Here is a 23,676-nt window from a genome sequence, read left to right on the forward strand (position 1 = left end):
CGGCGCCCGTGACACTTCGTAAACTGCTGGCGTTGTGCGGGGTCTCAGCAGCGGCGCCCCTAATCCTCGGGCGGACCGGGCCCACGACTAGGACTGACTTCGTCATGGAGGAGGCGGACCGAATTCTCATCCATTCTCTGCGCCAGGCTGGCACGTAAGGACACATCCCCGACTCACCCGGGAAAACCCACGTCCTGGACTCAAATCCCGTGATCCTGTAGCGTGGGGACATTAAAACCCGGGAGGGCTCCAACTTCCAGGAACGGAACCACTGTCCCTTCCTGCCGTCCTGGGAGGGGAGGCGACGTGGGGAGACAGACTCTCAGGCCTTTGTTCCCCGATTCAAAGTAAACCCAAAGCGAAAGACTCCAACACCCTGGACGCCTCAAGACCCTGGACATCTAAATCCATTGGCCTCACTAGGGTTGGTGTCATCACCCAGTGCAGTAACTGGAGGTGCTCCCCGCGGCGCCTCCCCCCTCCCCCCATCCAAATACCAGACCATACAGAATCCTTAGTGATACTTACTGTCAATTCGTATCATATAATATGTGACATAGCATGGATAATCTAAGAACCAAAGTGGTTTGTCAATTTTTTTTACCCTGAATTGCAACATTGTTAGTAATGGCCCCTCTTTGACACTTTCTCCTTCAGTTGCTACTTTATTTTCCCAAAAGTTACCGCTATAGGTTCACAAATACTTATCACAATGTTGCAGCTAAAACACCAGAAAATTTGACAAAACCAGCTACCAGAAAGACCCCAGCAACCAGGAAAACAGCAGCTTGTCACTGCAGCTGCTCGATAGAACTGTGTGATTGGAAACTCATTGTAACTGGGTAAAAATGATAGGGTTGCTGGCACACTTTAGAAGATTAAAAAGTAAATTTGCATGGATTTTAGCTTTATATGTATATAGGGGGGCTTCAAAAGTTGATGGAAAATTCCATGATCTTTTAATTCCATTTTTGAAGCCCATTTGTATTGATAAATATAGATTGTTTTTTTTTGTTGTTGTTGTTAGAACTAACTACAGGGGTATTTTTATGAAAAATATTTTGTGTGTGACCCAAGTGAGTTTATAGAGGATTGAAGTGGCACAAATGCATGGGACCATGGCCCGGCCGCAGTCTGGCCATGCTACATTGTGTGTCGGAGTCGCTGGGAGAGTGGAAAATAATTTCTTAAGAAACAGTGAACAGACTTTTTATACACAGCCAAATTGGTGTCACTCCTCTGACAGTGTCACTTGGTGTGGTCTGTACCCACCCCACCTCCCCATGAACTCAAGTCTCACCATTCTAACAACTGGGGACTTCCTGAAACCCTTACATCTGGGCATCAAAGCCACTTACACCCTGAGAACCAGTCAACGTAGAATCCCAGAATCCTAAAACCTTGCAACCCTAACTTTTGGTAATCCTAAAATTCCAGGATACTAATATCTAGGGAGCCTGATTTCTAGATTCCTTGAAATTTGTAGGTCTTTTTTCTCTCTCTCCACCTTGTAGGTCTTGATATCCAGAGACTTTGACATCCAGAAACCCTGAAATTTGCATCGCCTGAAAACTCTAGCCTCCCAAAACTCAAGTGACTTAATACCTAGACACCCTGATATGCAGGGAAAATGATATGTGGGGCCCCGACCATTCCACCTGGATCCCTTGACCTTTCCCGATCCCATAAGGGAAATTTGAGATTTTAAGAACTCAGGTCCCTATCCATTCATGATTTTTGTATATCCAAGTCTTAGAACTTGAGGGATTTTCTGGTTTATAGCTTTTCAAAGGGAAGTCAGTTACCAGGAGAACCTGCCAGAACCGTGAGCACCCTCACTTTGATATCCGGTCCTCCAGAAGGCAGGATAGCCCAGCTTGACTCAGTTTTCTGACTGCTCCTCCAATCAAGTGTGCCCCCTTTTTCTTCAGGGCAGTTCCTCCAGATGTGCAGACCCTTCGAGCCTTCACCACGGAGCTAGTTGTAGAAGCTGTGGTTCGTTGTCTGCGTGTGATCAACCCTGCTGTGGGCTCTGGTCTCAGCCCCCTGCTGCCTCTCGCTATGTCTGCCCGGTTCCGCCTGGCCATGAGCCTGGCCCAGGCCTGCATGGTGAGTGTCCTCTTCCTTCCAGTGCACACATCTTCTTCCTTCCTCTTTCACAAAGTCACCAAATTCTTTTGAAACGCTTGCCTTTCTTTGCTGCTGCCCTCCTTGTGGCTTAGTGCTTACTCGTGGTTTAGGCAGCTGGCTCTATGGTCAAGCCGCCTGAATAGTGCCTCCAGCTCCACCACTTGGTAACTGTGGAACCTTAAACCTTTCTGAGCCTCAGTTTTCTTAGCTGTGATATGAACATAATAAAAACAGGGCTGCTGTGAGGATTAATTAAATGAGGCGATCCTTGTAAATGCTTGAAAACAGTGTTTGGCCTCTGATAAATGGTATGGAAGTGTTCGCTGGTATTATGAACATTATCACTACCTACTACTATTCCTGTTTTTTCCCTCTGCATTTATTGTAGCCTTTATTTCCTTCTCCCCATTTCTCTTTGACCCCACTCAATGGATTTGATCTCCATGTGGAGAATCCTCCCTGCAAGGTGTCCTTTCCGTTCCATCACCTCTTCACTTACTAGGACATGTCCTCTCTCCCAGTTCTGCCGCACCCCAGACCTGTGCTCATCAAATGAATTGAGCACCTTAGATATCTCAAGTCTTGAACATCACTTTCCTATTATTCCTCTAGCTTTCAATGTATCTGCCGAACAAAGATTATTTCAATGCGATTTGTTGACATAAATGCATTTCCTTATGGTTAGTCATTTATCATTGCCATATTATTCTGTTGTATGACATTCTTGTATTCCCCTCAACCTTTTAGAAAAATTCCTTTTTTTTTTTTTACGCCAGGCACTGTTTACCTGGATCCTCTGGTTTATGACACTGTGCCAACTGCATTCTCTCTTTGCTCTCGCGCTCTCTCCAGCTGCACGTACACATATGCACTGTGTGCGCTGGCCCATTGGAAAGAACATTGCGGATATGGCACTTCTAATACATCAGCACTAATCTCTTAAAACCAAGACATTCTCTTCTACGACCCCCAAGACCACTATCTTGTTTACCAAGATGACCATGGATATAGTCATTTTTTCTAATTCATAGTCAAGGAGCCCTGGTGGCATAGTGGGTCATGCATTTTGCATGCTAACTACAAGGTCTGCAGTTCAAACTCACCAGCTGCTCCGTGGAAGAAAGTAGACACTTTCTATCATATAGATTCACAGACTTGGAACTCCACGTGTGTGTGTGTGTGTGTGTGTGTGTGTATGGGGGGTTCTCCTCTGCCTTATAGGGTTACTGTGTATTGGAATTCACTCAATGGCAGTGAGCTTCTAAAATTTGTTTAATTTTTTGTTTTGAATCCACAGCCTATATTAAAATTTCTCCAGTTGTCCTCAAAATAGGCATTATAATATTAACACCCAAAACCAGTAGAACCTGCTCTCTGTGACTTTCTGAGACGGTAACTATTTGTGTGAGTAGAAAGCCCTCTTTTCTCCCATGGAGTGACTAGTGGTTTCGAACGGCGGACCCTGTGGATTGCAGCCCCATGCACAACTACTACACCACTGAGTTCAGGATCTAGTGAAAGATTATACATTGCATTTTATTATCCCACTGCTACCTTCTGCCTCAAGTCCATTTCAACTCAGAGCAACCTGACAGAAGATTCCCGAGACTATCACTCGCTATAGGAGCAGGCAGCCTTATTAGGAGCAGCTGGTGGGATGGAACCACCAACCTTGTGGTTGGTAGCCCAGTGCCTAGCCTGCAGTGTCACCAGGGCTCTTACCCTACCTCTGCTCTCCTTTAATCTAGAACGTAGGCTTACAAATTCACTTGGTCTACTGCCCTCTTTTCAGAATAAAATAACTTACCTCTGGCAATGCAAACTTTTGTACTGTAGTCCATAATCAAGGATAAAGTGTAGGTATTGGTTTTACAACCTCCCTGGATCACACCAGTGTCCCCTAGGGGGCGTAGGGCCCACTTTTGGAAACACTCATCTAGAACATCCTTCTGTATTTTTTTTTTTGTCTTGCATCACGTTTTTGAACGTTCAGGCTAATTGCCTTGTAGAATGTCCCATTATCTGGATTGTCCGAATTGATTCATCTGATCTGTTGTTGACAAGGAGTCCTCGCTATGTAGCGGTTAAGCCTTTGGTTGCTAACCTCAAGCTCTGTGGTTACTACAGGGAAGCGATTTTGGCATTCTACTCCTGGTAAAGACTTGCAGCCTTGGAAACCCCTAGGGGGCATTTCAACTCAGTCCTTTAGCCTTCCTGTGAATTGTAATCAAAACCATCGAGCTTGGTTTTGGGGTCTGTTTGTGAGGGATACTTGTTATGTTTTGGTTTGTTTGTTTGTTTCCTTGTTACTTGGGTTCCCTCTCCTAAAGCACGCTGTGACAAACTCTCTGCATGTCCAATTCAGTGACACTGACTGCATCTTGGACGTGTCCCACCATTCTCGCTCTCTTTTTCCTGAGCTGTTCCTTCCCCACGAGCATAAGCTCACGGCTCCTAAAGGCGCTCGCCTGACCTTTTCGAGCTGCTGCTGTCAATTTGATCCCAGAGGAGCACAACCATCAAGGGAGATGCTCTTTACTGGATAAACAAAAACCACTGTGCATGAGTTTTCTAGAATGTGTACCCATTTGATAATGCATGTGCATCTTCAACTTTATTAGATATAGTAAAATTATCTTCCAAAGTAGATGCACCCATTTGCATTCTTCTGGCACTGGATGCCACCATACACTTTAATTTTTGCTCATCTACATGTCTCATTAAGGGACGTCATTGCTTACGTGGAGTCCTACCAATCGCAAGGTCAGTGGATGGAACCCATCAGCTGTTCCTAGGGAGAAAGCTGAGGCTTTCTGCTCCTGTAAAGAACTGCAGCCTTGAAAACCCACAGGGGGAGTTCTATTCTGGCCTTTAGGGTCAGTATAAGTCAAATTGAATTAGACAGCAGTGAATGTGGGGCTTAGGTGAGATATATTCTAAGTATCTGATCATTTTGTTATTATAACTGATAGTTAATTTTTTTCATGTATGGTTGCATTGGCATGCAGTTGGCTTATACATGTTAGTTGTAGATTCTTTTGAAGTTTGTGAGTGAGCAGTTTTATAAAATCTCCATTTAAGTTCAATATAGCGCTGTCCTGGAAGCATTAGACTGCTAACCACAAGGTTGGTGGTTCAAGCGCACTGGTGGCTCCATGGGAGAAAGATTGGGCTGTCTAATCCTGTAAAGATGTACAGGTGTAGAAACCCTAAATGGGGTTGCTTTGAGTGGGAATAGACTCAATGGCGGTGGGCTTGGAGTTTCTTCCTGTCCTGTTCTTTTTTGAAAAATCATTTTATTGGGGGCTCATACAACGCTTATCACAATCCATCCATCCATTGTGTCAGTCACATTTGTACAGTTGTTGCCCTCATCATTCTCAAGACATTTGCTTTCTACTTGAGCTCCTGGTATCAGCTCCTCATTTACCCCTCCCTCCCCATCCCCTTCCCTCACGAACCATTGATAATTTATAAATTATTATTTTTTTTCGTGTCTTACACTGTCCAACATCTCCCGTCACCCACTTTTCTGTTGTCCATCCCCCAGAGAAGGGGTTATACGTAGATCCTTGTGATCAGTTCCCCCTTTCTACCCCACCTTCCCTCCACCCTCATGGTATCGCCACTCTCACGACTGGTCCTGAAGGGATCATCTGTCTTGGATTCCCTGTCTTTCCAGCTCTTATCTGTACTAGTGTACATCCTCTGGTCTAGCCGGATTTATAAGGTAGAATTGAGATAATGATAGTTGGGGGCGGGAAGGGTGGAGGAAGCATTAAAAAACTAGAGGAAAGTTGTATGTTTCATCAGTGCTATACTGCACCCTGATTGGCTCGTCTCCGCCCCGTGACCCTGCTGTAAGGGGATGTCCAGTTGCCTACAGATGGGCTTTGGGTCCTCTCTCCGCATCCCCCCTCATTCACAATGATATGATTTTTTGTTCTTTGATGCCTGATACCTGATCCCTTCAACACCTTGTCATCACACTGGCTGGTGTGCTTCTTCCATGTGGGCTTTGTTGCTTCTCAGCTGGATGGCTGCTTGTTTACCTTCAAGCCTTTAAGACCTCAGACACTCATTTGCTTATCCACCCGCTTTGTCTTCAGTGATCTTATCGGGAAGGTGAGCATCATGGTATGCCAGTTTAATAGAACAAAGTGTTCTTGCATTGAGGGAGTACTTGAGTAGAGGCCCAATGTCCATCTGCTACATTAATACTAAACCTATAAATATATGCACATAGATCTATTTTCCCATCATCATATATAACTATATTTACATTTGTACATGCCTCCATAAATGTCATTTGCCTCCTACTCCTTTGCTCTATTTCCTTTTATTTTCCTCTTGTCCCTCTGTCATGCTCAGCCTTCATTTGGAGTTTCAGTAATTTCTGTCTGTTACATTTCCCTTGATCAAGCTCTACCAGGCCTCTTACACGCTCCTCGCCACAGATTTTGGATCACTTGTTAATCCCTTGTCGCTGGGTTTGTTAACATCACTTCTTTTCCCCACTCCTCCCCCCTCCCATGTTCCCCCAGAACTGTCGGTCCTGTTGTTTTTATCTCCAGACCTGTCCAGTTCTTAATACTGTTTGTTTCTCTTAGGCTGGCAAAGACTTCTGGATCAGTTTGGTAGGTTGCTGGCCTTAAAGGGATGCATTCACTCTCACCATTCTTTTTTTTTTTGGGGGGGGCTGCTTCTGCAGTCTCTGCCTCCTGTCAGTAGGCCTCAGAGTGCTGCCCAGCCCTAGCTCTCAGGTTCACGTGGCTCCCAGAAGCTCTCAGACTTTTCTCTCTGGAGCTCTTGGTGACTTCCTGGGTAGTCAGCCTTGGCCCTGGGCTCTATTCCTGAGGATGGCACTTTCTAAAGGGGAAGTTGTAGCTTTTGTTTGGCCAGGAGACTGCACAATGGGAGGCAATGAGGAGGACCTGGGGAGGGTGAGGTCGGGTCTCCCTTTATTCTCTGTTCCTTTCTTCCCTTACTCCTATGCCCCACTGGATTAGGCGTTTGCCGACTTTTGCACACACTACTTTGAATATGAGGCCGAGAACTTGAATTTGTCTGTGGTCACAGGGTGGTTTGCCAGCAGCAGGCAGAAGAGAGCCTTTCTGATCAAGTTATATGCTGTCCCTGTGGGCCACCTCCACTTAGCACTGCCTCGTCCTGGTGTCTGCCTCTTCACAGACCCTACTCCTGGCAACGGTTTCTAGACTCAGCCTCCTTCATATTTTGGTGTTTGTCACGTCATACAACCCGCTTCTGGAATGAGTTACTGTATCCATCACAACTCTGTGATTGCAAGTGTCAGAAACCCAAAATAAAGTAGCTTGAAAGCCAGTGACCTTCACACCATTTTGACTGTGACCCTCTGAAATATCTGTTTTTAAAAATTCGTTTTATTAGGGGCTCATACAACTCTTATCGCAATCCACACATACATTAATTGTGTAAAGCACATCTGTACATTCATTGCTCTCATCATTCTCAAAACAATTGCTCTCCACTTAAGCTCCTGGCTTCAGCTCCTCATTCCCCCCCTTTCTCCCTACTCCCCGCTCCCTCATGAGCCCTTGATCATTTATAAATCATTATTTTGTCATATCTTGCCCTGTCTGATGTCTCCCCTTGCCCACTTTTCTGTTGTCCTTCCCCCAGGGAGGAGGTCACATGTAGATCCTTGTCATGGGTTCCCTGAAATATCTTAAAGATCTGAAATTGTGGCCCACTGCACACATACCGTCTGTGCATACTCTGTCAGGCATGGTGGCGACACAGTATTAACTCATTTCATTCATTGAGGTTGAATGAAAGTTTTCTGAAGCAGATACTGTTGCTACCACAGTTTTCAGATGAGGAACTTGAAGCTGAGAGAAAAGTGGTTTGCCTGAGACTACACGGTGGGTAAGAGGCAAAGCTTAGCTTTCTCTCCCCGGCGCATTGTCCAGTCCCCTTCCAGGACTCAGATGGCCCCTGCCAGGGACGCAGGCTGAGATGAGGAAGCTTTGGAATTGATTGCCTACTCTACAAAGACCCCAGGGAGTCAGGGAGGAACTGGAGCCAATCCACCTAAGAGTAGAACCATATGGTGAGGCAAATGGCACCCATTCACCAGAATGGGTCTGTGAACGAATGAATGAATGAGTATAGTTTATAGACATTGCCTAGTTGGCAGGTGGATCCCTGAACTTCTTATCATCACAATAAGAGAGAGCTTCTGCTTATCTGCCCTTACTGTGAGCCCAACATAAAGCGGACAAACTCATTGCTATCAAGTCAATTCTGACTCCTAGCGACCCTATAGAATAGAGTAGGACTGCCCCTAGGGTTTCCAAGACTGTAAACTCTTTGCTGGGGTAGAAAGCCTCATCTTTCACCTGCAGAGCAACTGGTGGTTTTGAACTGCTGACCTTGCAATTAACAGCCCAATGCGTAACCCATTATGCCACCATGGCTCCTTTACTGTGAGCCAGCACCTTTTATTTCTTAAAGCAGGCCACAGAGGGAAGGTATTTTCCCCCCAGTTCATATATGCATGGGTTTATTCGTTTTCTTTTAAAGATTATTGTATTGGGGGGTCCATACAACTCTTATAACAATCCATACATCTGTCCATTGTGTCAAGCACATTTGTACATTTGTTGCCATCATCATTTTCAAAACATTTCCTTTCTATTTGAGTTCTTGGTATCAACTTCTTATTTTTCCACTCTCTCCCCCATCCTCCTTTCCTCCCTCAGGAACCCTTGATAATTTATAAATTATTATTCTTTTGTCATGTCTTACACTGACAGATGTCTCCCTTCACCCACTTTTCTGTTGTCTGAGGGAAGGTATTACTGATCCCGCTTTACAGAGGTTCTGAGTGACTAAATGTAGGAGGCTCACGGTCTCATAGCCAGTAAGCAGCACAGGTTAGACTTTAACCCAGATCTTTTTTACTCCCAAACTCACAGACTCTTTAAAAATACTATTTTGAATGGTATTGATTTGTATTTTGTTTTGAGCTGATCATATCAGTTCAAAGACAGAAACCACACAGACATTTTGCCAGGAGACTTTAACATAAAGAATTGTTATGGTTAACAATTGAAAGAGTAATATCAACTTCTGAGGTGTAACAGAAGTAGCACAGTATCTTGAGAAATGTCATTCCCACTCCAAACCATCCACCCCATTCTTCCCCTGACCTGTCTGCTTTTTTACAAAGTTCTTTCTTAAAAAAATTTTATTGACAAAAAATTCACATATCATGCTATTCAATGCTTTATTCATATTAATGTAAAGTCCTTTTATTTCTTGTACATCTTTGCAGTGTTTTGTTATACACACACAAGCAAATATAAATATATATTCTTATTTGCCTCCTTTCCTATATATATAAAAGAGAACATATACCTACTTCATCATCTTGTTTTCTTTTTATCCTAACAGTGTACCCTGGAAATAATTTCATATCAGACAATGAAAATAATATATCTTTAAATAATTTTATTAGGGGCACATACAACTCTTATCACAATCCATACATACATCAATTGTGTAAAGCACATTTGTACATTCATTGTCCTCATCATTCTCAAAACATTTGCTCTCCACGTAAGCCCCTGGCATCAGTTCCTCATTTTTCTCCTCCCTCTCCCCTCCCCCTCCCTCTCCCCTCCCCCTCCCTCATGAACCCTTGATCATTTATAAATTATTATTTTGTCATATCTTACACTGTCCAATGTCTCCCTTCATCCACTTTTCTGTTGTCCGTCTCCCAGGCAGGAGGTTATATGTAGATCCTTGTCGGTTCCCCCTCTCAACCCCACCCTCCCCCCACCATCCCTCTATCCTTCTGGCATCACCCCCCCCCTTACCACTGGTCCTGAAGGGATCATCTGCCCTGAATTCCATGTGTTCCCAGTTCCTATCTGTACCAGTGTACATCCTCTGGTCTAGCCAGATTTGCACAGTAGAATTGGGATCATGATAGTGGGTGGGGAGGAAGCATTTAGGAACTAGAGGAAAATTGTATGTTTCATCGTTGCTACACTGCACCCTGACTGGCTCGTCTCCTCCCTGCGACCCTTCCATAAGGGGATGTCCAATTGCCTAGAGGTTGGCTTTGGGTCTCCACCCCACACTCCCCCTCATTCACGATGATATGAATTTTTGTTCTTTGATGCCTGATACCTGATCCCTTTAACACCTTGTGATCACACAGGCTGGTGTGCTTCTTCCATGTGGACTTTGTTGCTTCTGAGCTAGATGGCTCCTTGTTTATCTTCAAGCCTTTAAGACCCCAGACGCTATATCTTTTGATAGCCAGGCACCATGAGCCATCAGCTTTCTTCACCACATTTGCTTATGCACCCATTTTGTCTTCAGCGATTGTGTCGGGAAGGTGAGCATCATGGAATGCCAGTTTATTTATTTACTTTTTTTGGAATTCCAGTTTAATAGAACAAAGTATTCTTGCATCGAGGGAGTACTTGAGTGGAGGCCCAATGTCAATCTGCTACCTTAATACTAAACCTATACATATATGCACATGGATTTATTCCCACATCCTCATATTTAAAGATATTTACATATGTACATGCCTGTATTTAGACCTCTATAAATGCCCTCTACCTCCTAGCTCTTTCCTCTATTTCCTTTGACTTTCCTCTTGTCCCACTAACATGTTCAGCCTTCATTAGGTTTTCAATAATTCCTCTCGGTTACATTGCCCTTGATCAAGCCCTACCAGGCCTCCTACACCTTCCTCATCACCAATTTGAATCACTTGTTGTTCCCTTGTCCCTGGGTTTGTTAACACCACTTTCTTTCCCCCCACCTCTCCCTCTCCCATGTCCCCCCAGAACTGTTGGTACCATTGTTTTCTCCAGATTGTTCTTCCAGCCTATCTTATTTAGACAGACCTGTGGAGATAATAACATGCACAAGAACAAGACAGAGCAAAACCAAGCAACAAAATAAAACAAAGCAACAAGCCAATAACACAAAACAAAACATAACAAAACAAAAAGGAACGCTTGTAGTTAGTTCTAGGACTGTTTGCTGGCCTTTAGGGGTGTTTTCCGGTCATGTCTGATGGGGCGCCAATCCTGGCCCCAAAGTCTATTTTTGGTATTCCCCTGGGGACTTCGTTGCTCCGTTCCCTTGCTATTCTGCTCCATGCCCTTAGTGTTTTGCCTCGGTGTGGTGGGATCAGATCGCGCAGTATTCCCTCACTGTGTGTCCAGTGTTGTCCCCTGTAGGGCAAAAATAATATATATTTTTAAACAGATACATAGTAATTACCATCAGGTTACTATGCTTTTAGGCATCTAGATAGTGTCCAATATTTTTCAAATAGTGCTGTGGTGAATAATCTCGTTCATATATAGTTTTGTATTCTTGGAGGTGTATCTTTGTGGTATGCATCTAGAAGTGAGATTGCTAGGTGGAAGAGGATTCAAAAAGTTGTCGAATATTCTCTTAATTCCATTTTTCATGAAATTTTGGAAACCCTTTCGTTTAGATTTTTTATATTTTGCCAAGGTGTCCACACCAGGATAAATTTTGCATTCTCAACAGCATGGATTGCCATGACTCAGTGGACATGATGGCAGCTGACAACTACAACCCCCCCAACACAAGCCTACACGTGCTAAATGAATAGTGTCTTTTAGAAGAATCCAACCCAAAGCTTGTTCCTATGAGGCAGAGGTTAAAAGATGTCCAGCTGTTCCAAACTGCTTTACTGTTCCATCATCTCTCACTAATCAACAACTCCCCCTTCTTCAGTATGCTCCCACCAGTCTTGGTGCTCAGTAGTTTGCTACAATGTTTCACACAGTTCACAAATGATACAGAGTTAAGTGGTTTATTAAGGAAGTAACGGGGTGCAACTCAGGATTGGGATCACCTCAGAAGTAAGAGGACTAATTCAGGATGCAGGTCCTCAATCAGGATACTTTCTCCTTGCCCTCAGGTGCTGGACTGTGCTGGGGACCTCAGCAAGTGTTACAAGTCAGCTCTATTGGTAGACAAGCCCTACTGCTGCACCGCTCCTGCTGTTACTGCTGCAGAATCATCTCTCGCCATCTTTGATGTGATGGCTCTTTTAGTGTCTCCCTTTAAGCCTGGTCGGATGGCACAACTGACCAATCCCCTCATTAAGGTTTTATACTCCTTCTTTGCATAGTCTCACCCCCAAGAATTCCATGCACCATATTTACATTATTATCAAGCTACCCAATCTCCTTGGTGGGTCATAAACACCTTATTTGCATAGTCCCACCCATGTCATGGCAATTTCTATGACCTCATATGTATGAACACGTTGACCTCATATGTTGAACAATGAATAAGGAAGCCTGCAGAAGAATGGTGCATTTGAATTGTGGTGTTGGAGAATAATATTGAAATTACGCCCCCCCCCTAAAAAAAAAAAGAAAGTACCATGAACTGCCAGAAGAACAAACAAAATCTGTTCAAACCTACCAACTGCTCCTTGGGAGAGAGCTGCGACTATCTGCTCTTGTGAAGAGTTACAGCCTCAGAAACCCTATGTGGAGCCTGTATGGGCCGGAACCCACTCAAAGGTAGTGGGTTTAGATGCTAGTCATCTTCCAGAAAAGCCTACAGTCTGAATTGGTCTGATGGTTTTCCTTTTTTTTAAATCATTTTACTGGGGGCTCGTACAACTCTTACCACAATCCATACATTCGTCCATGGTGTCAAGCATATTTGTACATTTATTGCCATTATTCTCAAAACATTTCTTTCTACTTAAGCCCTTGGTATCAGCTCCTCAATTTTCACCTCCCTCCCCGCCCCCCCCCACGAACCCTTGATAACTTATAAATCATTATTATTTTGTCATATCTTACACTGTCTGACATCTCCCTTCACCCACTCTTCTGTTGTCCATCCCCCAGAGAGGAGGTTATCTGTAGATCCTTGTCATCAGTTTCCCCTTTCTCCCCCACCTTCCCCTTCCCCTCCTGGTATCGCTAGTCTCGTTCGTGGTCTTGAGGAATTTATCTGTTCTGGATTCCCTGTGTTTCCAGCTCCTATCTGTACTCGTGTACATGCTCTGATCTAGCTGAATTTGTAAGGTAGAATAGGATCATGATAGTAGGGGGTGTGGGGAGAAAGCATCAAAGAACTAGAGGAAAGTTGAATGTTACATCGGTGCTGTACTGCACCCTGACTGGCTCATCTCCTCCTTGTGAGCCTTCTGTAGGGACGTCCAGTTGTGTCTGATGGTTTTCTCATGGTTAGATTCAGATTTTCGGCAGGCCTCCCACATGAGTGCTTTGATCTCTTTCCTAACATTTGTCAGGAGCATATAATTAGAAATATATGGCAACATGATTGGCGTTACTCAGTTTGACCACTTGTCTACAGTATATCAATAATATTTTGGTAATAGCTTTATTGAGACATCATTTTTGACACATCATTTGAGTGGTTTTTAGTATGTGGACAAGCATCACCATAGTTTGACAGCGTTTCCATCACCTTAAAGTCTCCGTCCTTTGAACTTGTATTTCTGTTGTAAACAAAGTCAGGCATGGTATTTCCTACACTTACAACAGAAATACAAGTTCAAAGGACAGAGACTTTAAGATGGTGAAAATGTTGTCAAACTATGATGATGCTTACCTGTTTCTGGTTTTCCTATTTATTTTGAGGTACCCTGTAGAATTAACATGTTTATTAGCTATTTTCCTGTTAGGAACTCTACATATTTACCCCCGTTTGTGATTACTCTTTTGACTTTGTGTATTTATTATATATACATATGTGCGTGTGTATTTTCTTTAAAATTTATATTTCTTTTCGTGTTTTGAATAGAGCCCTGGTGGCATAGTGGTTACACATTGGGCTGCAATCTGCAAGGTCCACGTTCAAAACTACCAGCTACAGCAGAGATCACCAAGGTCGTGTTTGCCAACTACTCGTCCTCTGTATGGGAGCCTTGGTGGTGCAGTGGTTAATGTGCCGGGCTGTTAACCACAAAGTTAGCCATGTGATTCCACTGGCTGTCTGGGGGACAAAGATGAGGCTCTCTGCTCCCATAAACAGCTACAGTCTTGGAAATCTCCAGGGGAAGTTCTACCCTGTCCTATAGGGTCGCTATGAGTTGGCATTGACCTGATGGCAATGGGTTTGTTTTTGTTTTCTATGTATAGAGAAAGACCCATCTTCTCCCCCCCCCTTAAAAAAAACAACTTTTGTTGTGAAATAGGGGATGGTTTTCAGAGCAGATCATAGTTTCACATTCAATAATTTGATTCAAGTCATCAATCATGACCCATCTTCTCTTTTTTTATAGCTTCTGGATTCCGAGTCATAATTACAAAGGGTAGAGTCTTAATATTCTTCATTGTCTTCTTCCCAAGTGTTAACTTTAGTAATCTTCTTGCTCCCTTCAGTGGCCTGGAGGCCTTGGGGAGCCAGAGGAAGGTTTGGAAGGTGATGGTGGTTAGTGAGAGTGTTCATGCATTTGCAACCTGGGCCCAAGGCTCCTGAAACAGGAAGATCCTGCTTGATTGGCTAATATGCTTGTCTTCTTCCTGCTTCTGTCTGACCTCTAGGACCTGGGCTATCCCTTGGAACTTGGTTATCAGAACTTCCTGTACCCCAGTGAGCCTGACCTCAGAGATCTGCTGCTCTTCTTGGCTGAGCGTCTGCCTACTGATGCCTCTGAGGATGTAGATCAGCCAACAGGTACAGGGGTCCCGGGGCGAAGCCATAAGGGATGAGGGGTTTTTCCTTTTGTCTTCTAGGGGCTATAAAAGGTGGGAGTAGAAAAATGGTTTATGGGTATTGGTGAGGGTATGTGTCTTAGGGAGAGCTAAGTGGGAGGACTAGGAGTCAGAAAAGGGCTGGGACTGGGGTTGGGGCTGACCAAAGTAGTGAGTTGGTGCTGGGAGGGGTTTCTATGACCTCTCCCCTTTACCACCCCTCCCCCTGCACACACCTTGCTTACTCCATTCTAACCACACTTCAGCCCCAGGGCCTTGATATTTGCTGAATTATTCTCCTAAAGAGCTTCATAATTCAACCCTTCCTTTCTTTGAGGTTTCTGTTCGCACGTCACCTTGGGGAGACCTTCTTATGACTGCCTTGTTTAAAGCTAGTTTCTCCTCTCAACAAGCCTTATCCTTGTTTTCTTACCACCGCGTGACACTTCTATATTTTACCTATCATCTTTGTTGCAGTCTCTCTCCTCTGTTAGGATCTTGGCTTTACTATGAGAGCAGGGGTACTTACCTGTTTGTTCACTGATGTAGACCAGTGACTGGTCCATAGTTGGTGCTCCCTAAATATTTGGGAATGATAACTAGATTGATTGATATGTATCACTGTGGAGGAGGTCTCTGGATGGGTCCCCAGAGTATGCATGCATTTGGGGAATTGCAGTGTTGTCGCCTGATTAAAACTCCTTCCTCCAGGTGACTCAGCTCTTCTCCGAGCCATTGGGAGCCAAATACGGGAACAGCTGGCTTTGCCCTGGGTCCCACCCCTCCTGCGTACTCCCAAGCTGCAGCACATCCAGGTTGGTCCCTCCAACTCCTGTTGATCACCCCATGTCTCTGCCCTGCCTTCCTGACCTTCGGTTGGGTACACAGGTGTTTGGTCCCCTCCTAGTGGCATTCCCTGTCATACTTTATCCTGGAGGCTCTGACTCTGCCCCTCTTCCAGGGCTCAGCACCCCAGAAGTCTTTCCATGCTAGCAGGCTGATCATGCCCGATTTGAGTTCCAGAGGAGGTGAGTGGGGGTGCTGTGGGGAGATGGAGGGGTGGGCTTGGCTTCACCAGTGAGGGAGTACTGTCTGACTCTGTGTTTGATCCTAGAGTCACGGGAGTTCCAAGGGAGCCCACTGCTGCCACCAGCCCCCATCCAGGTGCCCCAGCCTGCTGGGAGGGCAGCTTCACTCCTGGAATGCCATGCCATCCAGCTCTGCCAGCAGACGGCCCGGGAGCGCGCAGGGGATGAGGAATGGTTACGGCGAGCATCCCGAGTCCCGCTGCAGGTACAGCTGAGTGTGGCTCCCTGCTGCCATTCCTCTGCTCCCCGTGGCTCCCAGTTTGCCTCTCTTGAGTCCTACGCCTCGCTCCTTTCCCCACTTTGCCCCTTTCTTGCCTTGTCTCCCCTCCGTGTGTCGTCTTCTAAGCTCCCTACCTCAAAGAACTGAGGCATTGAAGTCAGAAAGACTATGGGCCTTTGAGAAGCCCTCCTCTGAGGCTCAGCTTCAGGGTGGTCCTCTCCTCTTGGGGTGGTGGTTACAAGGAGACCCTCACATCCAGCTCCCAGCAACCAGAGTCCTCAGGACTCGTTACATCCTCCGCTTGTCCTGCCCACTTGTCCCTAGGTGCTCATTTTTTCCGTCTCTGCTGGTGCCACTGGGTCTCAATGTTCGGGTCTCTCTAGACTTTCACAGTCTCTTCCTGTTCACGGTCTTCTTTGTCCTGTGGTTTCGCTGCCCCTCCTTCCCTCTACTCCGGCTCTCTGTCTCCCTTTCTCCCTGTCCACATCTGTCTCTGTCCTCCTTTCCCCTCTGCTTCTGCATCAGCCTTGTTCTTTACCTGAATGGTCCTTCTCACCCCAAGCCAGGCTGCCATTTGCGCTGTCTCTTAAAAAAAAATTATACTTCTTTTCAAACACAAAATTAGAGTGAATTTATTCTAATGAGTTCTATGTCCTTATCCTCCACCAACTATAAACATTTTGACCATCTTTTAAAATCTGTTCTCCCCCAAGTTGTTTTCTGTTTTGTGGGGAGAGAAGGAAAGGTGTAGTATTTTAAAGCACATCCCAGACATCACGTTGTTTCAACTCTAAATACTTAGGAATCCATCTCATAATTCTTAAGAACCATTCTTAAAAAAAAAAAAAACTACCGGGGGCGTTTCTCCCCTCTAAAAAGATTACCGATGGTCTCTCAGTAGAACCTACTACTGGGTTCATAATCAGACTTCCCCAGTTGTCTCCAAACCATCTCTGTTCTTGTCTGTGTGTCTCTCCCTCTCTCCTCCTCCTTTATCTAAATTCTTTGCTGCCTCATTCTGTGCTCTGTCCGTACAAACGCTAGCAGGGTCAGGCTGGCTTGGGAGCTGCTTGATTGCTTCTCTCTTCCCTGGTCCTTTTCCATTGGGGGGATAGTGTGGGTAGAGAGAAGTGGCTAGGGGAGGAGGAGACCCCTGTCCTCAGCAACAGAGCTTAGATTCAAGGGGCAGGAGAGGGGGCCAGGGGTCTGCCTTGGTGGGAAAGTCTTGGAACCCTTGTCAGGTGGGCTTCCTGGAAGAGGCAGGGCCTTGGGTGCCCAGCAGGCCTCCACCCTCACCCTGCCCCTCCATCTGTTTCTAGGATGACCCATGGGCGAAGCGGCAGCGGCTGCAGAAGCATCTGGCTGAGTACCTGCGCCAAAACTGGAGTCCACTCGGGGCCCCTCCACGGACCCGAGACCTGGGAGAGCTGCTGCAAGCCTGGGGTGCTGGGGCCAGGACTAGTGCACCCAAGGGCTCCCAGTTCACGCAGTCAGAGAAATTCACCTTCCATCTGGTTGGTGGGGTCTGTGTGAAGGGAGGGTGCACTGCCTGGGGCTGGGGCTGGAGCAGGCATGGAGGGTTGCTTCATGTGCACTCCCCCAGCTGTCCACACAGGCTTCCAAAAGCCCCTGGGCAAGCCCTTTCTCCACTGCACAAGGGCACCCAGAGAGCACTCCTGCTTCCCAGGAGACGTCAGCAGACAAAGGGTGGCAGTGTGTGGACCATGGAAGAGTTGTAGGGGTTGTATAAGTGCATAAACCACCTCTTCTCAAGCAGTTTCCTGTGTTTTCTCTGCATGTATTCTCTCCAGTGGGACCTTTGCCCTTCTCAGGCCAATAGAGTTTCAGATATAGGGCAGGAGCTATGTCAGAGCCAGGGAGGTCTTTCTGGGTAAACACGAGTCTGAGGCCACAGCATCTTGAGTCTCATACAGTAGCTGCGTGAATGGGCATGGAGAGTGCTTGGTGGGATGGCTGCGGCTGGGCTCCCAGGGGCAGGGCCTACCCTGACAGCTTTGATACTCCCTCCTCACTCCCCTAGGAGCCCAAGGCCCAGGCAGCCCAGATGTCCAACGTGCTTGCCAGCTCCCTACAGCCTGAACAGGTGAGCAGAGAGGGGAGGAAGGTGTAGGACCTTGCCAGTTTACCAATTTAGCCAAATTTCCCCCTCCCCACCACACCCCCTCGATCTCAACTACCCGTGCCTCCCAGGATACATGGGCAGCTCAAGAACAGGAGCTAGAGGCCCTTCGGGCGCAGCTGGAGGGCATGAACCACCACATCGAGGACGTTGAGTTCAACATGAAGATGCTGGGAATCAGCCTTGTGCAGGTGGGGCCTACGTGAGGAGGGCTGTGCGGGGCTGGGGTGGAGCCAGAAGAGTGGGCCAAAGGGGTGAGAGGGACTTAGGGCAGTCCACAGAGGGCAGCAGGTAGCAGCAGTGATTGTGCAAGGTCTACGAGGGACTTGTGAGGGCCCTTGGGGTTCAGCAGAACCTTGGTATGAGAGGGTTATCCAGGGTCCAGGAGACTTGCCGTTGCAGAGCTTGGTGGTTCTACAGGGATTGAGGGTCTCTGTGAGGCTCAGGGGGAGTTTGAGACCTCGGTAGGTATCTGTGGGAGCAAGATGGGTCTCTAACATCAGGGGATTTGGGACACTTTCCTGAGAATCTTAGGGGTCTGTGGAGAGCCTGCGGGTGCCAGTCACCATCTGATTTTCTGCCATCGAGCCAATGCAGACTCACAGCGACCCCCTCTGGGTTTCCTTGACTGAGCTGCTGGTGGTTTTGAACCACCAGCCATGCTGATCATAGCACAATGCTTAACCATTACACCACCAGGGCTCCATAGGTATCTGTCAGTGTCAGGAGAGGTGTGAAGGGAACCCAGCAGGTAGAGGCCAGGGCGTTCGGGGCTTGGCCGGGTGGTGTGATGGAGTGTGTGACTGGGCTCCCCCACTGATTTGGGATTGGGGTTCATGGTGCAGGTGGAGACTGAGTGTCAGCAGAGCGAGCTCAGCATGGCCGAGCAAGAGCAGGCCCTGCGCCTGAAGAGCCGGGCGGTGGAGCTGCTGCCCGATGCGGCTGCCAACCTCGTCAAGCTGCAGGTGGGGCTGGGACTGGGAGGATTGGGGCGGAAGGGTCCTGGATTATATGATGGGTAACACCCTCCCCCCCCCCCCCCGCTTCCCTCAGCATGTGGTAGAAAGTAGTGCCCAGCGGGTCATCCACTTGGCGGGCCAGTGGGAAAAACACCGAGTCCCGCTCCTTGCCGAGTACCGTCACCTGCGGAAGCTTCAGGACCGCCGAGAGGTAGGTGGTGGGATCCTGGTGCTTGGGTGGAGCATGTTTACTTTCTCCCGAGGGAGCCATCCCTGGGCTCTGCTCACCACCCCTGCCTCTGGGGTGCTGGGCAGATGGAATCATCCCGAAGGCTGGCAGAAATCCAGGAGTTGCACCAGAGTGTCCGCGCTGCTGCCGAAGAGGCCCGCAAGAAGGAGGAGGTCTATAAGCAGCTGGTGAGAGCCTTGATGGACCCTGGGGGGCTGGCGCTGAGCAGGGTGTGAGTTCGGAGGGGGGGAATACCTGCCCTGTCCCTGTCCCTGCCTAGGTGTCAGAGCTGGAGACTCTGCCCAGAGACGTGTCGCGGCTGGCCTACACCCAGCGCATCCTGGAGCTTGTGGGCCACATCCGGAAGCAGAAGGAAGAAATCACCAAGGTGCACTGCCCTGGCCTGGCTGCGGAAGGGTCAGCGGTAGATATGCCCGTGGGGCGGATGTGTGCGGTGAGGCTGTGCTAGGCTGGGACACCACGTGCTGCTGCACCACAGCCACACACAGTCCACCTCGGTCTCCCCGGAGACAGTGACCCAGGACCTGTCTGGTTGTGAGTGTGTGCACGCATCTGCCCCTGCTGCCATGCCAGCCTGCCTGATGTGGGCTCACGGTCACCCTGGTTTCCGCCAGATCCTGTCGGACACAAAGGAGCTTCAGAAAGAAATCAACTCCCTCACTGGGAAACTGGACAGGACCTTTGCGGTGACTGATGAACTCGTCTTCAAGGTGTGGGGCAGCCCTAGCCGGGTACACGGGTCAGAGAGGGGCTGGGCTCTGCCTGCCCCTGCTCCCCGGTGGAATGTGGCCTGGCCCCTCTGTGGACCGTGTGGGTATACCCACAGCCAGCCCTGGCTTTGTCCATGGAAGAGGAGGTCAGGGGTCTGAGAGGTAGTGGGGTCCGTGGGTGGGCGGGGGGAGCTCCCTGATGCGGTGCCCTCTGTCTGGTCAGGATGCCAAGAAGGATGATGCTGTCCGGAAGGCCTACAAGTATCTGGCTGCCCTGCATGAGGTGAGGGGCGAGGCCTGCGGGGGGGCGGGCGGGTGGGGGCCTGTGGGGAGGCTAAACCTTCTGCTCCTGCTGTCCCCAGAACTGCAGCCAGCTCATTCAGACCATCGAGGACACAGGCACTATCATGCGGGAGATTCGGGACCTTGAAGAGCAGGTGAGGCCCCAGGGGTAGAGAGAAACCCAAGGCAGGCAGGGGACAGCTGTTTGGGTTGTTTATGCTGAGAGAGGCTGGAACCAGACACAACCTAGAGTGGGAGTCTCTGCCGAGAGAGAGAGAGAGAGAGAGAGAGAGAGAGAGAGAGAGAGAGAGAGAGAGAGAGAGAGAGAGAGAGAGATTCCTCTAAGAGATAGGCTAGTGGCCTCTCCTAAGCCCCAGCTTCTGCCACAGGGGGCTTCAGCTTGAATAGGTGGTCACAAACTGCCATGCAGCAGAAGCTGCTTTACATAGAGGGAATGCCAAGTCCAGTTGCCCGGCAGTGGGATGGAACAGGCTGGTGTTTGAGGGGATGTAGGGAAGATGAGGGGTCCAGAGTGAAAAAGGGAAGGGGGAGGCTCTAGTGAGGAAGGAACCCTGGGAGTTGAAGAGCCGCATCTTCAATTGTCACAGATCGAGACAGAGTTGGGCAAGAAGACTCTCAGTAACCTGGAGAAGATCCGAGAAGACTACCGCGCCCTCCGTCAGGAGAATGCCAGCCTCCTGGGGCGGGTCCGGGAAGCGTGAGGGGCCCCAGTTAAGGTCTCCCTCCCAGATTTAGACGGGACTTTGGGGTGCTGGAGGAGGTGGCCAGTGCTTGCCCTTTTTGTTCTCTTACTTTCCATTCAGTTCTTCCACCCAGACCCCCGCCTACCCTCTGCCCACTTGACCCCACGTGATTGTCCAGTGTATGGGAGCCAGGCTGCAGTTTATTGGGAAGAGGAGTGGGGCCATGAATCCCAAATAAACAAGGGGCCCTGTCTGCAGTCTAAGCTGAGGCATGGATTGGGGACACATGGCACAGGGCCTGGGCAGTGGGGTGGGAAGGCTGTCTGGCTGGTGGGACCCAGGAGAACCACTGGGGTGCCGTGTGTGTGTGTGTGTGTGTGTGTGTGTGTGTGTGTGTGTGTGTGTGTAGGAGAACAGGAGATGCATGGGGGCATTTTCGTGGCCTTGGTTTGTGACTGACTTGTAGGAGACCACACGTGCCAGGCGCTGTATTGGTGAGATTTTCCCCACAAGTGTGCCAAGGCTGCTTCCACATGCGCCTGGGTGAGCTAGGCAAGAGCCAGCAGGTCGGCTGTGTGTGTCTGCTTTGGGTGGGTGGGTGGGTGGGGGGCGAGTGTGACTGGACTGTGAGCATGTATGCTTGTTGGTTGGTGTGACTGCATCTCTGAGGCTGACGGAGACAGAGAGAGCCTCTGTGTTTGGGTGCTGGTGCTGAGTCCAAGCAACAGGGTTGCTACCTGAGGCCGTGTGGCTTCTCCAGCCCCGAGACGCTTTCTGAGAGTGACTGAAGCTGTGTAGCTTCTCCAGACCTGAGATGCTCTCTGAGAGTGACTGAGGTGGACTATGTGTGGGGTTGTGTGTGAAGACTCAATGTGCCCAGAGAACCTTCCACAGGGAGTGGGCTGAGGACCGAGGGCCGGGGCTGGTGCCACTCAGAGCAGCCTTGGTGCAGAGGATGTGATCCAAGAGGAGTGGTCCACTGGGAAGCAGGGTCCCTGGCAGGCAAGACAGTGGGCACCTCATTTCTTGGTCTCTGTGGACAGGGACAGGGCTTGTCACCCCTGTCCCCCCACCCCTGACCTTGGCCCCTGTCCATCCCTTTTTCCTTGGTTTTGAGGTCAAGGGCCAGGTGTGGGGTTGGAGCACCTGCTGGGCCTCTGGCTCCTCTTCTTGCGGAACTCAAACTCATCCACGGTCCACACTGCCCCCTTCTCACTCTCCACCCGCACGAAGCACTTGTGCAAGCTCAGGTTGTGGCGGATGGCATTCTGTGGAAGGGGACCAGAGGAGAGAGGGACAGATGGGCAGCCATCCTCTGTACTCAGCAGCTCCCTCCCCACAGCTGACCTCCTGCCCCTTCCGAATATGCCTCTTAGCCCTACCCTGCCTGCCCTGCAGCAGGCATTGGAGACCCTCCCAACCACTGCCACTTCCAGAGGAACTCACCTTCCAGGTGGCAGGGTGGTTTCTAAAGAAGGCGAACATGCGTGTGAACCAGTGGTAGATCTCGTTGAGACTCCGCTGCTTTTCGGGCGCCTCTAGGATGGCCTGCGGGTTGGATGGAGAGCTGGTTCACCAATCAGGGTTTAAAGAGGCAGGGACCTACTCTGGACTACCTGCCATGGGGTGAAACTGGAGGGGGTGGGGACAGGGGAATGGGAGGTAGCAATATGGTATGAAGTGAAGGATCAGGGAGAGGGTTACTTATGGGGCAAGGTGTAGAGTTGGGGATGGATTAGTGGAGAGTAGATTAGGTAAAGGATCAGAGCTGAGAGCAGTTGTGGGGTTAGGTTAAGAATTAGAGCTGGGATCAGGTTAAAGGCCTGTGATGGGGTTGGAGTCAGGGCTTTTTAATGGGGGTGAGGTTTTGGGGTTTGGGAAGGTTAAAGGTCAGGCATGGGGTCAAATTAAGGATTTGGGAGGGGTAAAGGGTTCGGTGGAGTTAAAGGTCAGGGAAGAGTTACGAGTCCAGTTGCGTGGGCAGGGGGTGAGGGGCTGGTGAGGTGAGGGATGAGATAGGTAATTAGGGCAGGAGTCAGAGATGGGCCTATTTGGAGAGTTGTTATGCAAGCGGCAGAAATGAAGTTAGGTTCTGGGTCCAGGATGAGGATGTAGGGTTAGGTTAAGGGTTAAGGCTGGGCTTTGATGGGTGGTGAGACGAAAGAAGGGTCAGGGAACTTGATCTATTTGGATTTAGGGATGGGATTGAATAGAGGGTCAGTGGTTACAACTGCAGTGAAATTATGGATCAGGATGGTTTAGATTGAGGGCTCAATTCAGAGGGAAAGATGCACTGTATGGCTTAGGCCAGGGCTAAATGTTCAAGTTCAAGCTTAGATATGGGGCTAGAATGAAGGTCTGAGTGGACTCTGGTGAAGGTTCTAAGAAGGCAGGGGGGTTGTCTAATGGGGCAGTAGTGGGATGGCATGAGGTTAAAGGTCAGATAAGTGTTAAAAGGAAGA

The 23,676-nt window shown here is 48.4% G+C and overlaps 2 protein-coding genes across 3 annotated transcripts in view; one reads left to right on the forward strand and one right to left on the reverse strand.

Moving 5' to 3' along the window:
• CCDC22 (CCC complex scaffolding subunit CCDC22) lies at positions 1 to 21,477 on the forward strand. The gene is made up of 17 exons (XM_075539076.1): positions 1 to 154; positions 1,932 to 2,109; positions 14,712 to 14,844; positions 15,573 to 15,676; positions 15,823 to 15,889; positions 15,976 to 16,154; positions 17,489 to 17,683; positions 18,211 to 18,273; positions 18,381 to 18,500; positions 19,155 to 19,274; positions 19,363 to 19,479; positions 19,584 to 19,685; positions 19,778 to 19,885; positions 20,133 to 20,228; positions 20,452 to 20,511; positions 20,591 to 20,665; positions 21,119 to 21,477. The coding sequence occupies exons 1-17, from the start codon at positions 105 to 107 to the stop codon at positions 21,230 to 21,232; spliced, it is 1,881 nt and encodes a 626-aa protein (XP_075395191.1). The 5' UTR covers positions 1 to 104; the 3' UTR covers positions 21,233 to 21,477.
• FOXP3 (forkhead box P3) overlaps positions 21,291 to 23,676 on the reverse strand; it is a 7,700-nt gene continuing 5,314 nt past the window's right edge. For both annotated transcript variants that reach the window (XM_075539078.1, XM_075539077.1), the window contains 2 exons: positions 22,661 to 22,762; positions 21,291 to 22,482 (listed from right to left, as the gene is read on the reverse strand). In XM_075539078.1, the coding sequence (XP_075395193.1) occupies positions 22,333 to 22,482; positions 22,661 to 22,762 (252 nt within the window). In that variant the 3' untranslated portion in view covers positions 21,291 to 22,332. The remainder of the gene's footprint in view (positions 22,483 to 22,660; positions 22,763 to 23,676) is intronic.

The sequence above is a fragment of the Tenrec ecaudatus genome, chromosome X (genome assembly GCF_050624435.1).
Source record: "Tenrec ecaudatus isolate mTenEca1 chromosome X, mTenEca1.hap1, whole genome shotgun sequence".
Taxonomy (NCBI): domain Eukaryota; kingdom Metazoa; phylum Chordata; class Mammalia; order Afrosoricida; family Tenrecidae; genus Tenrec; species Tenrec ecaudatus.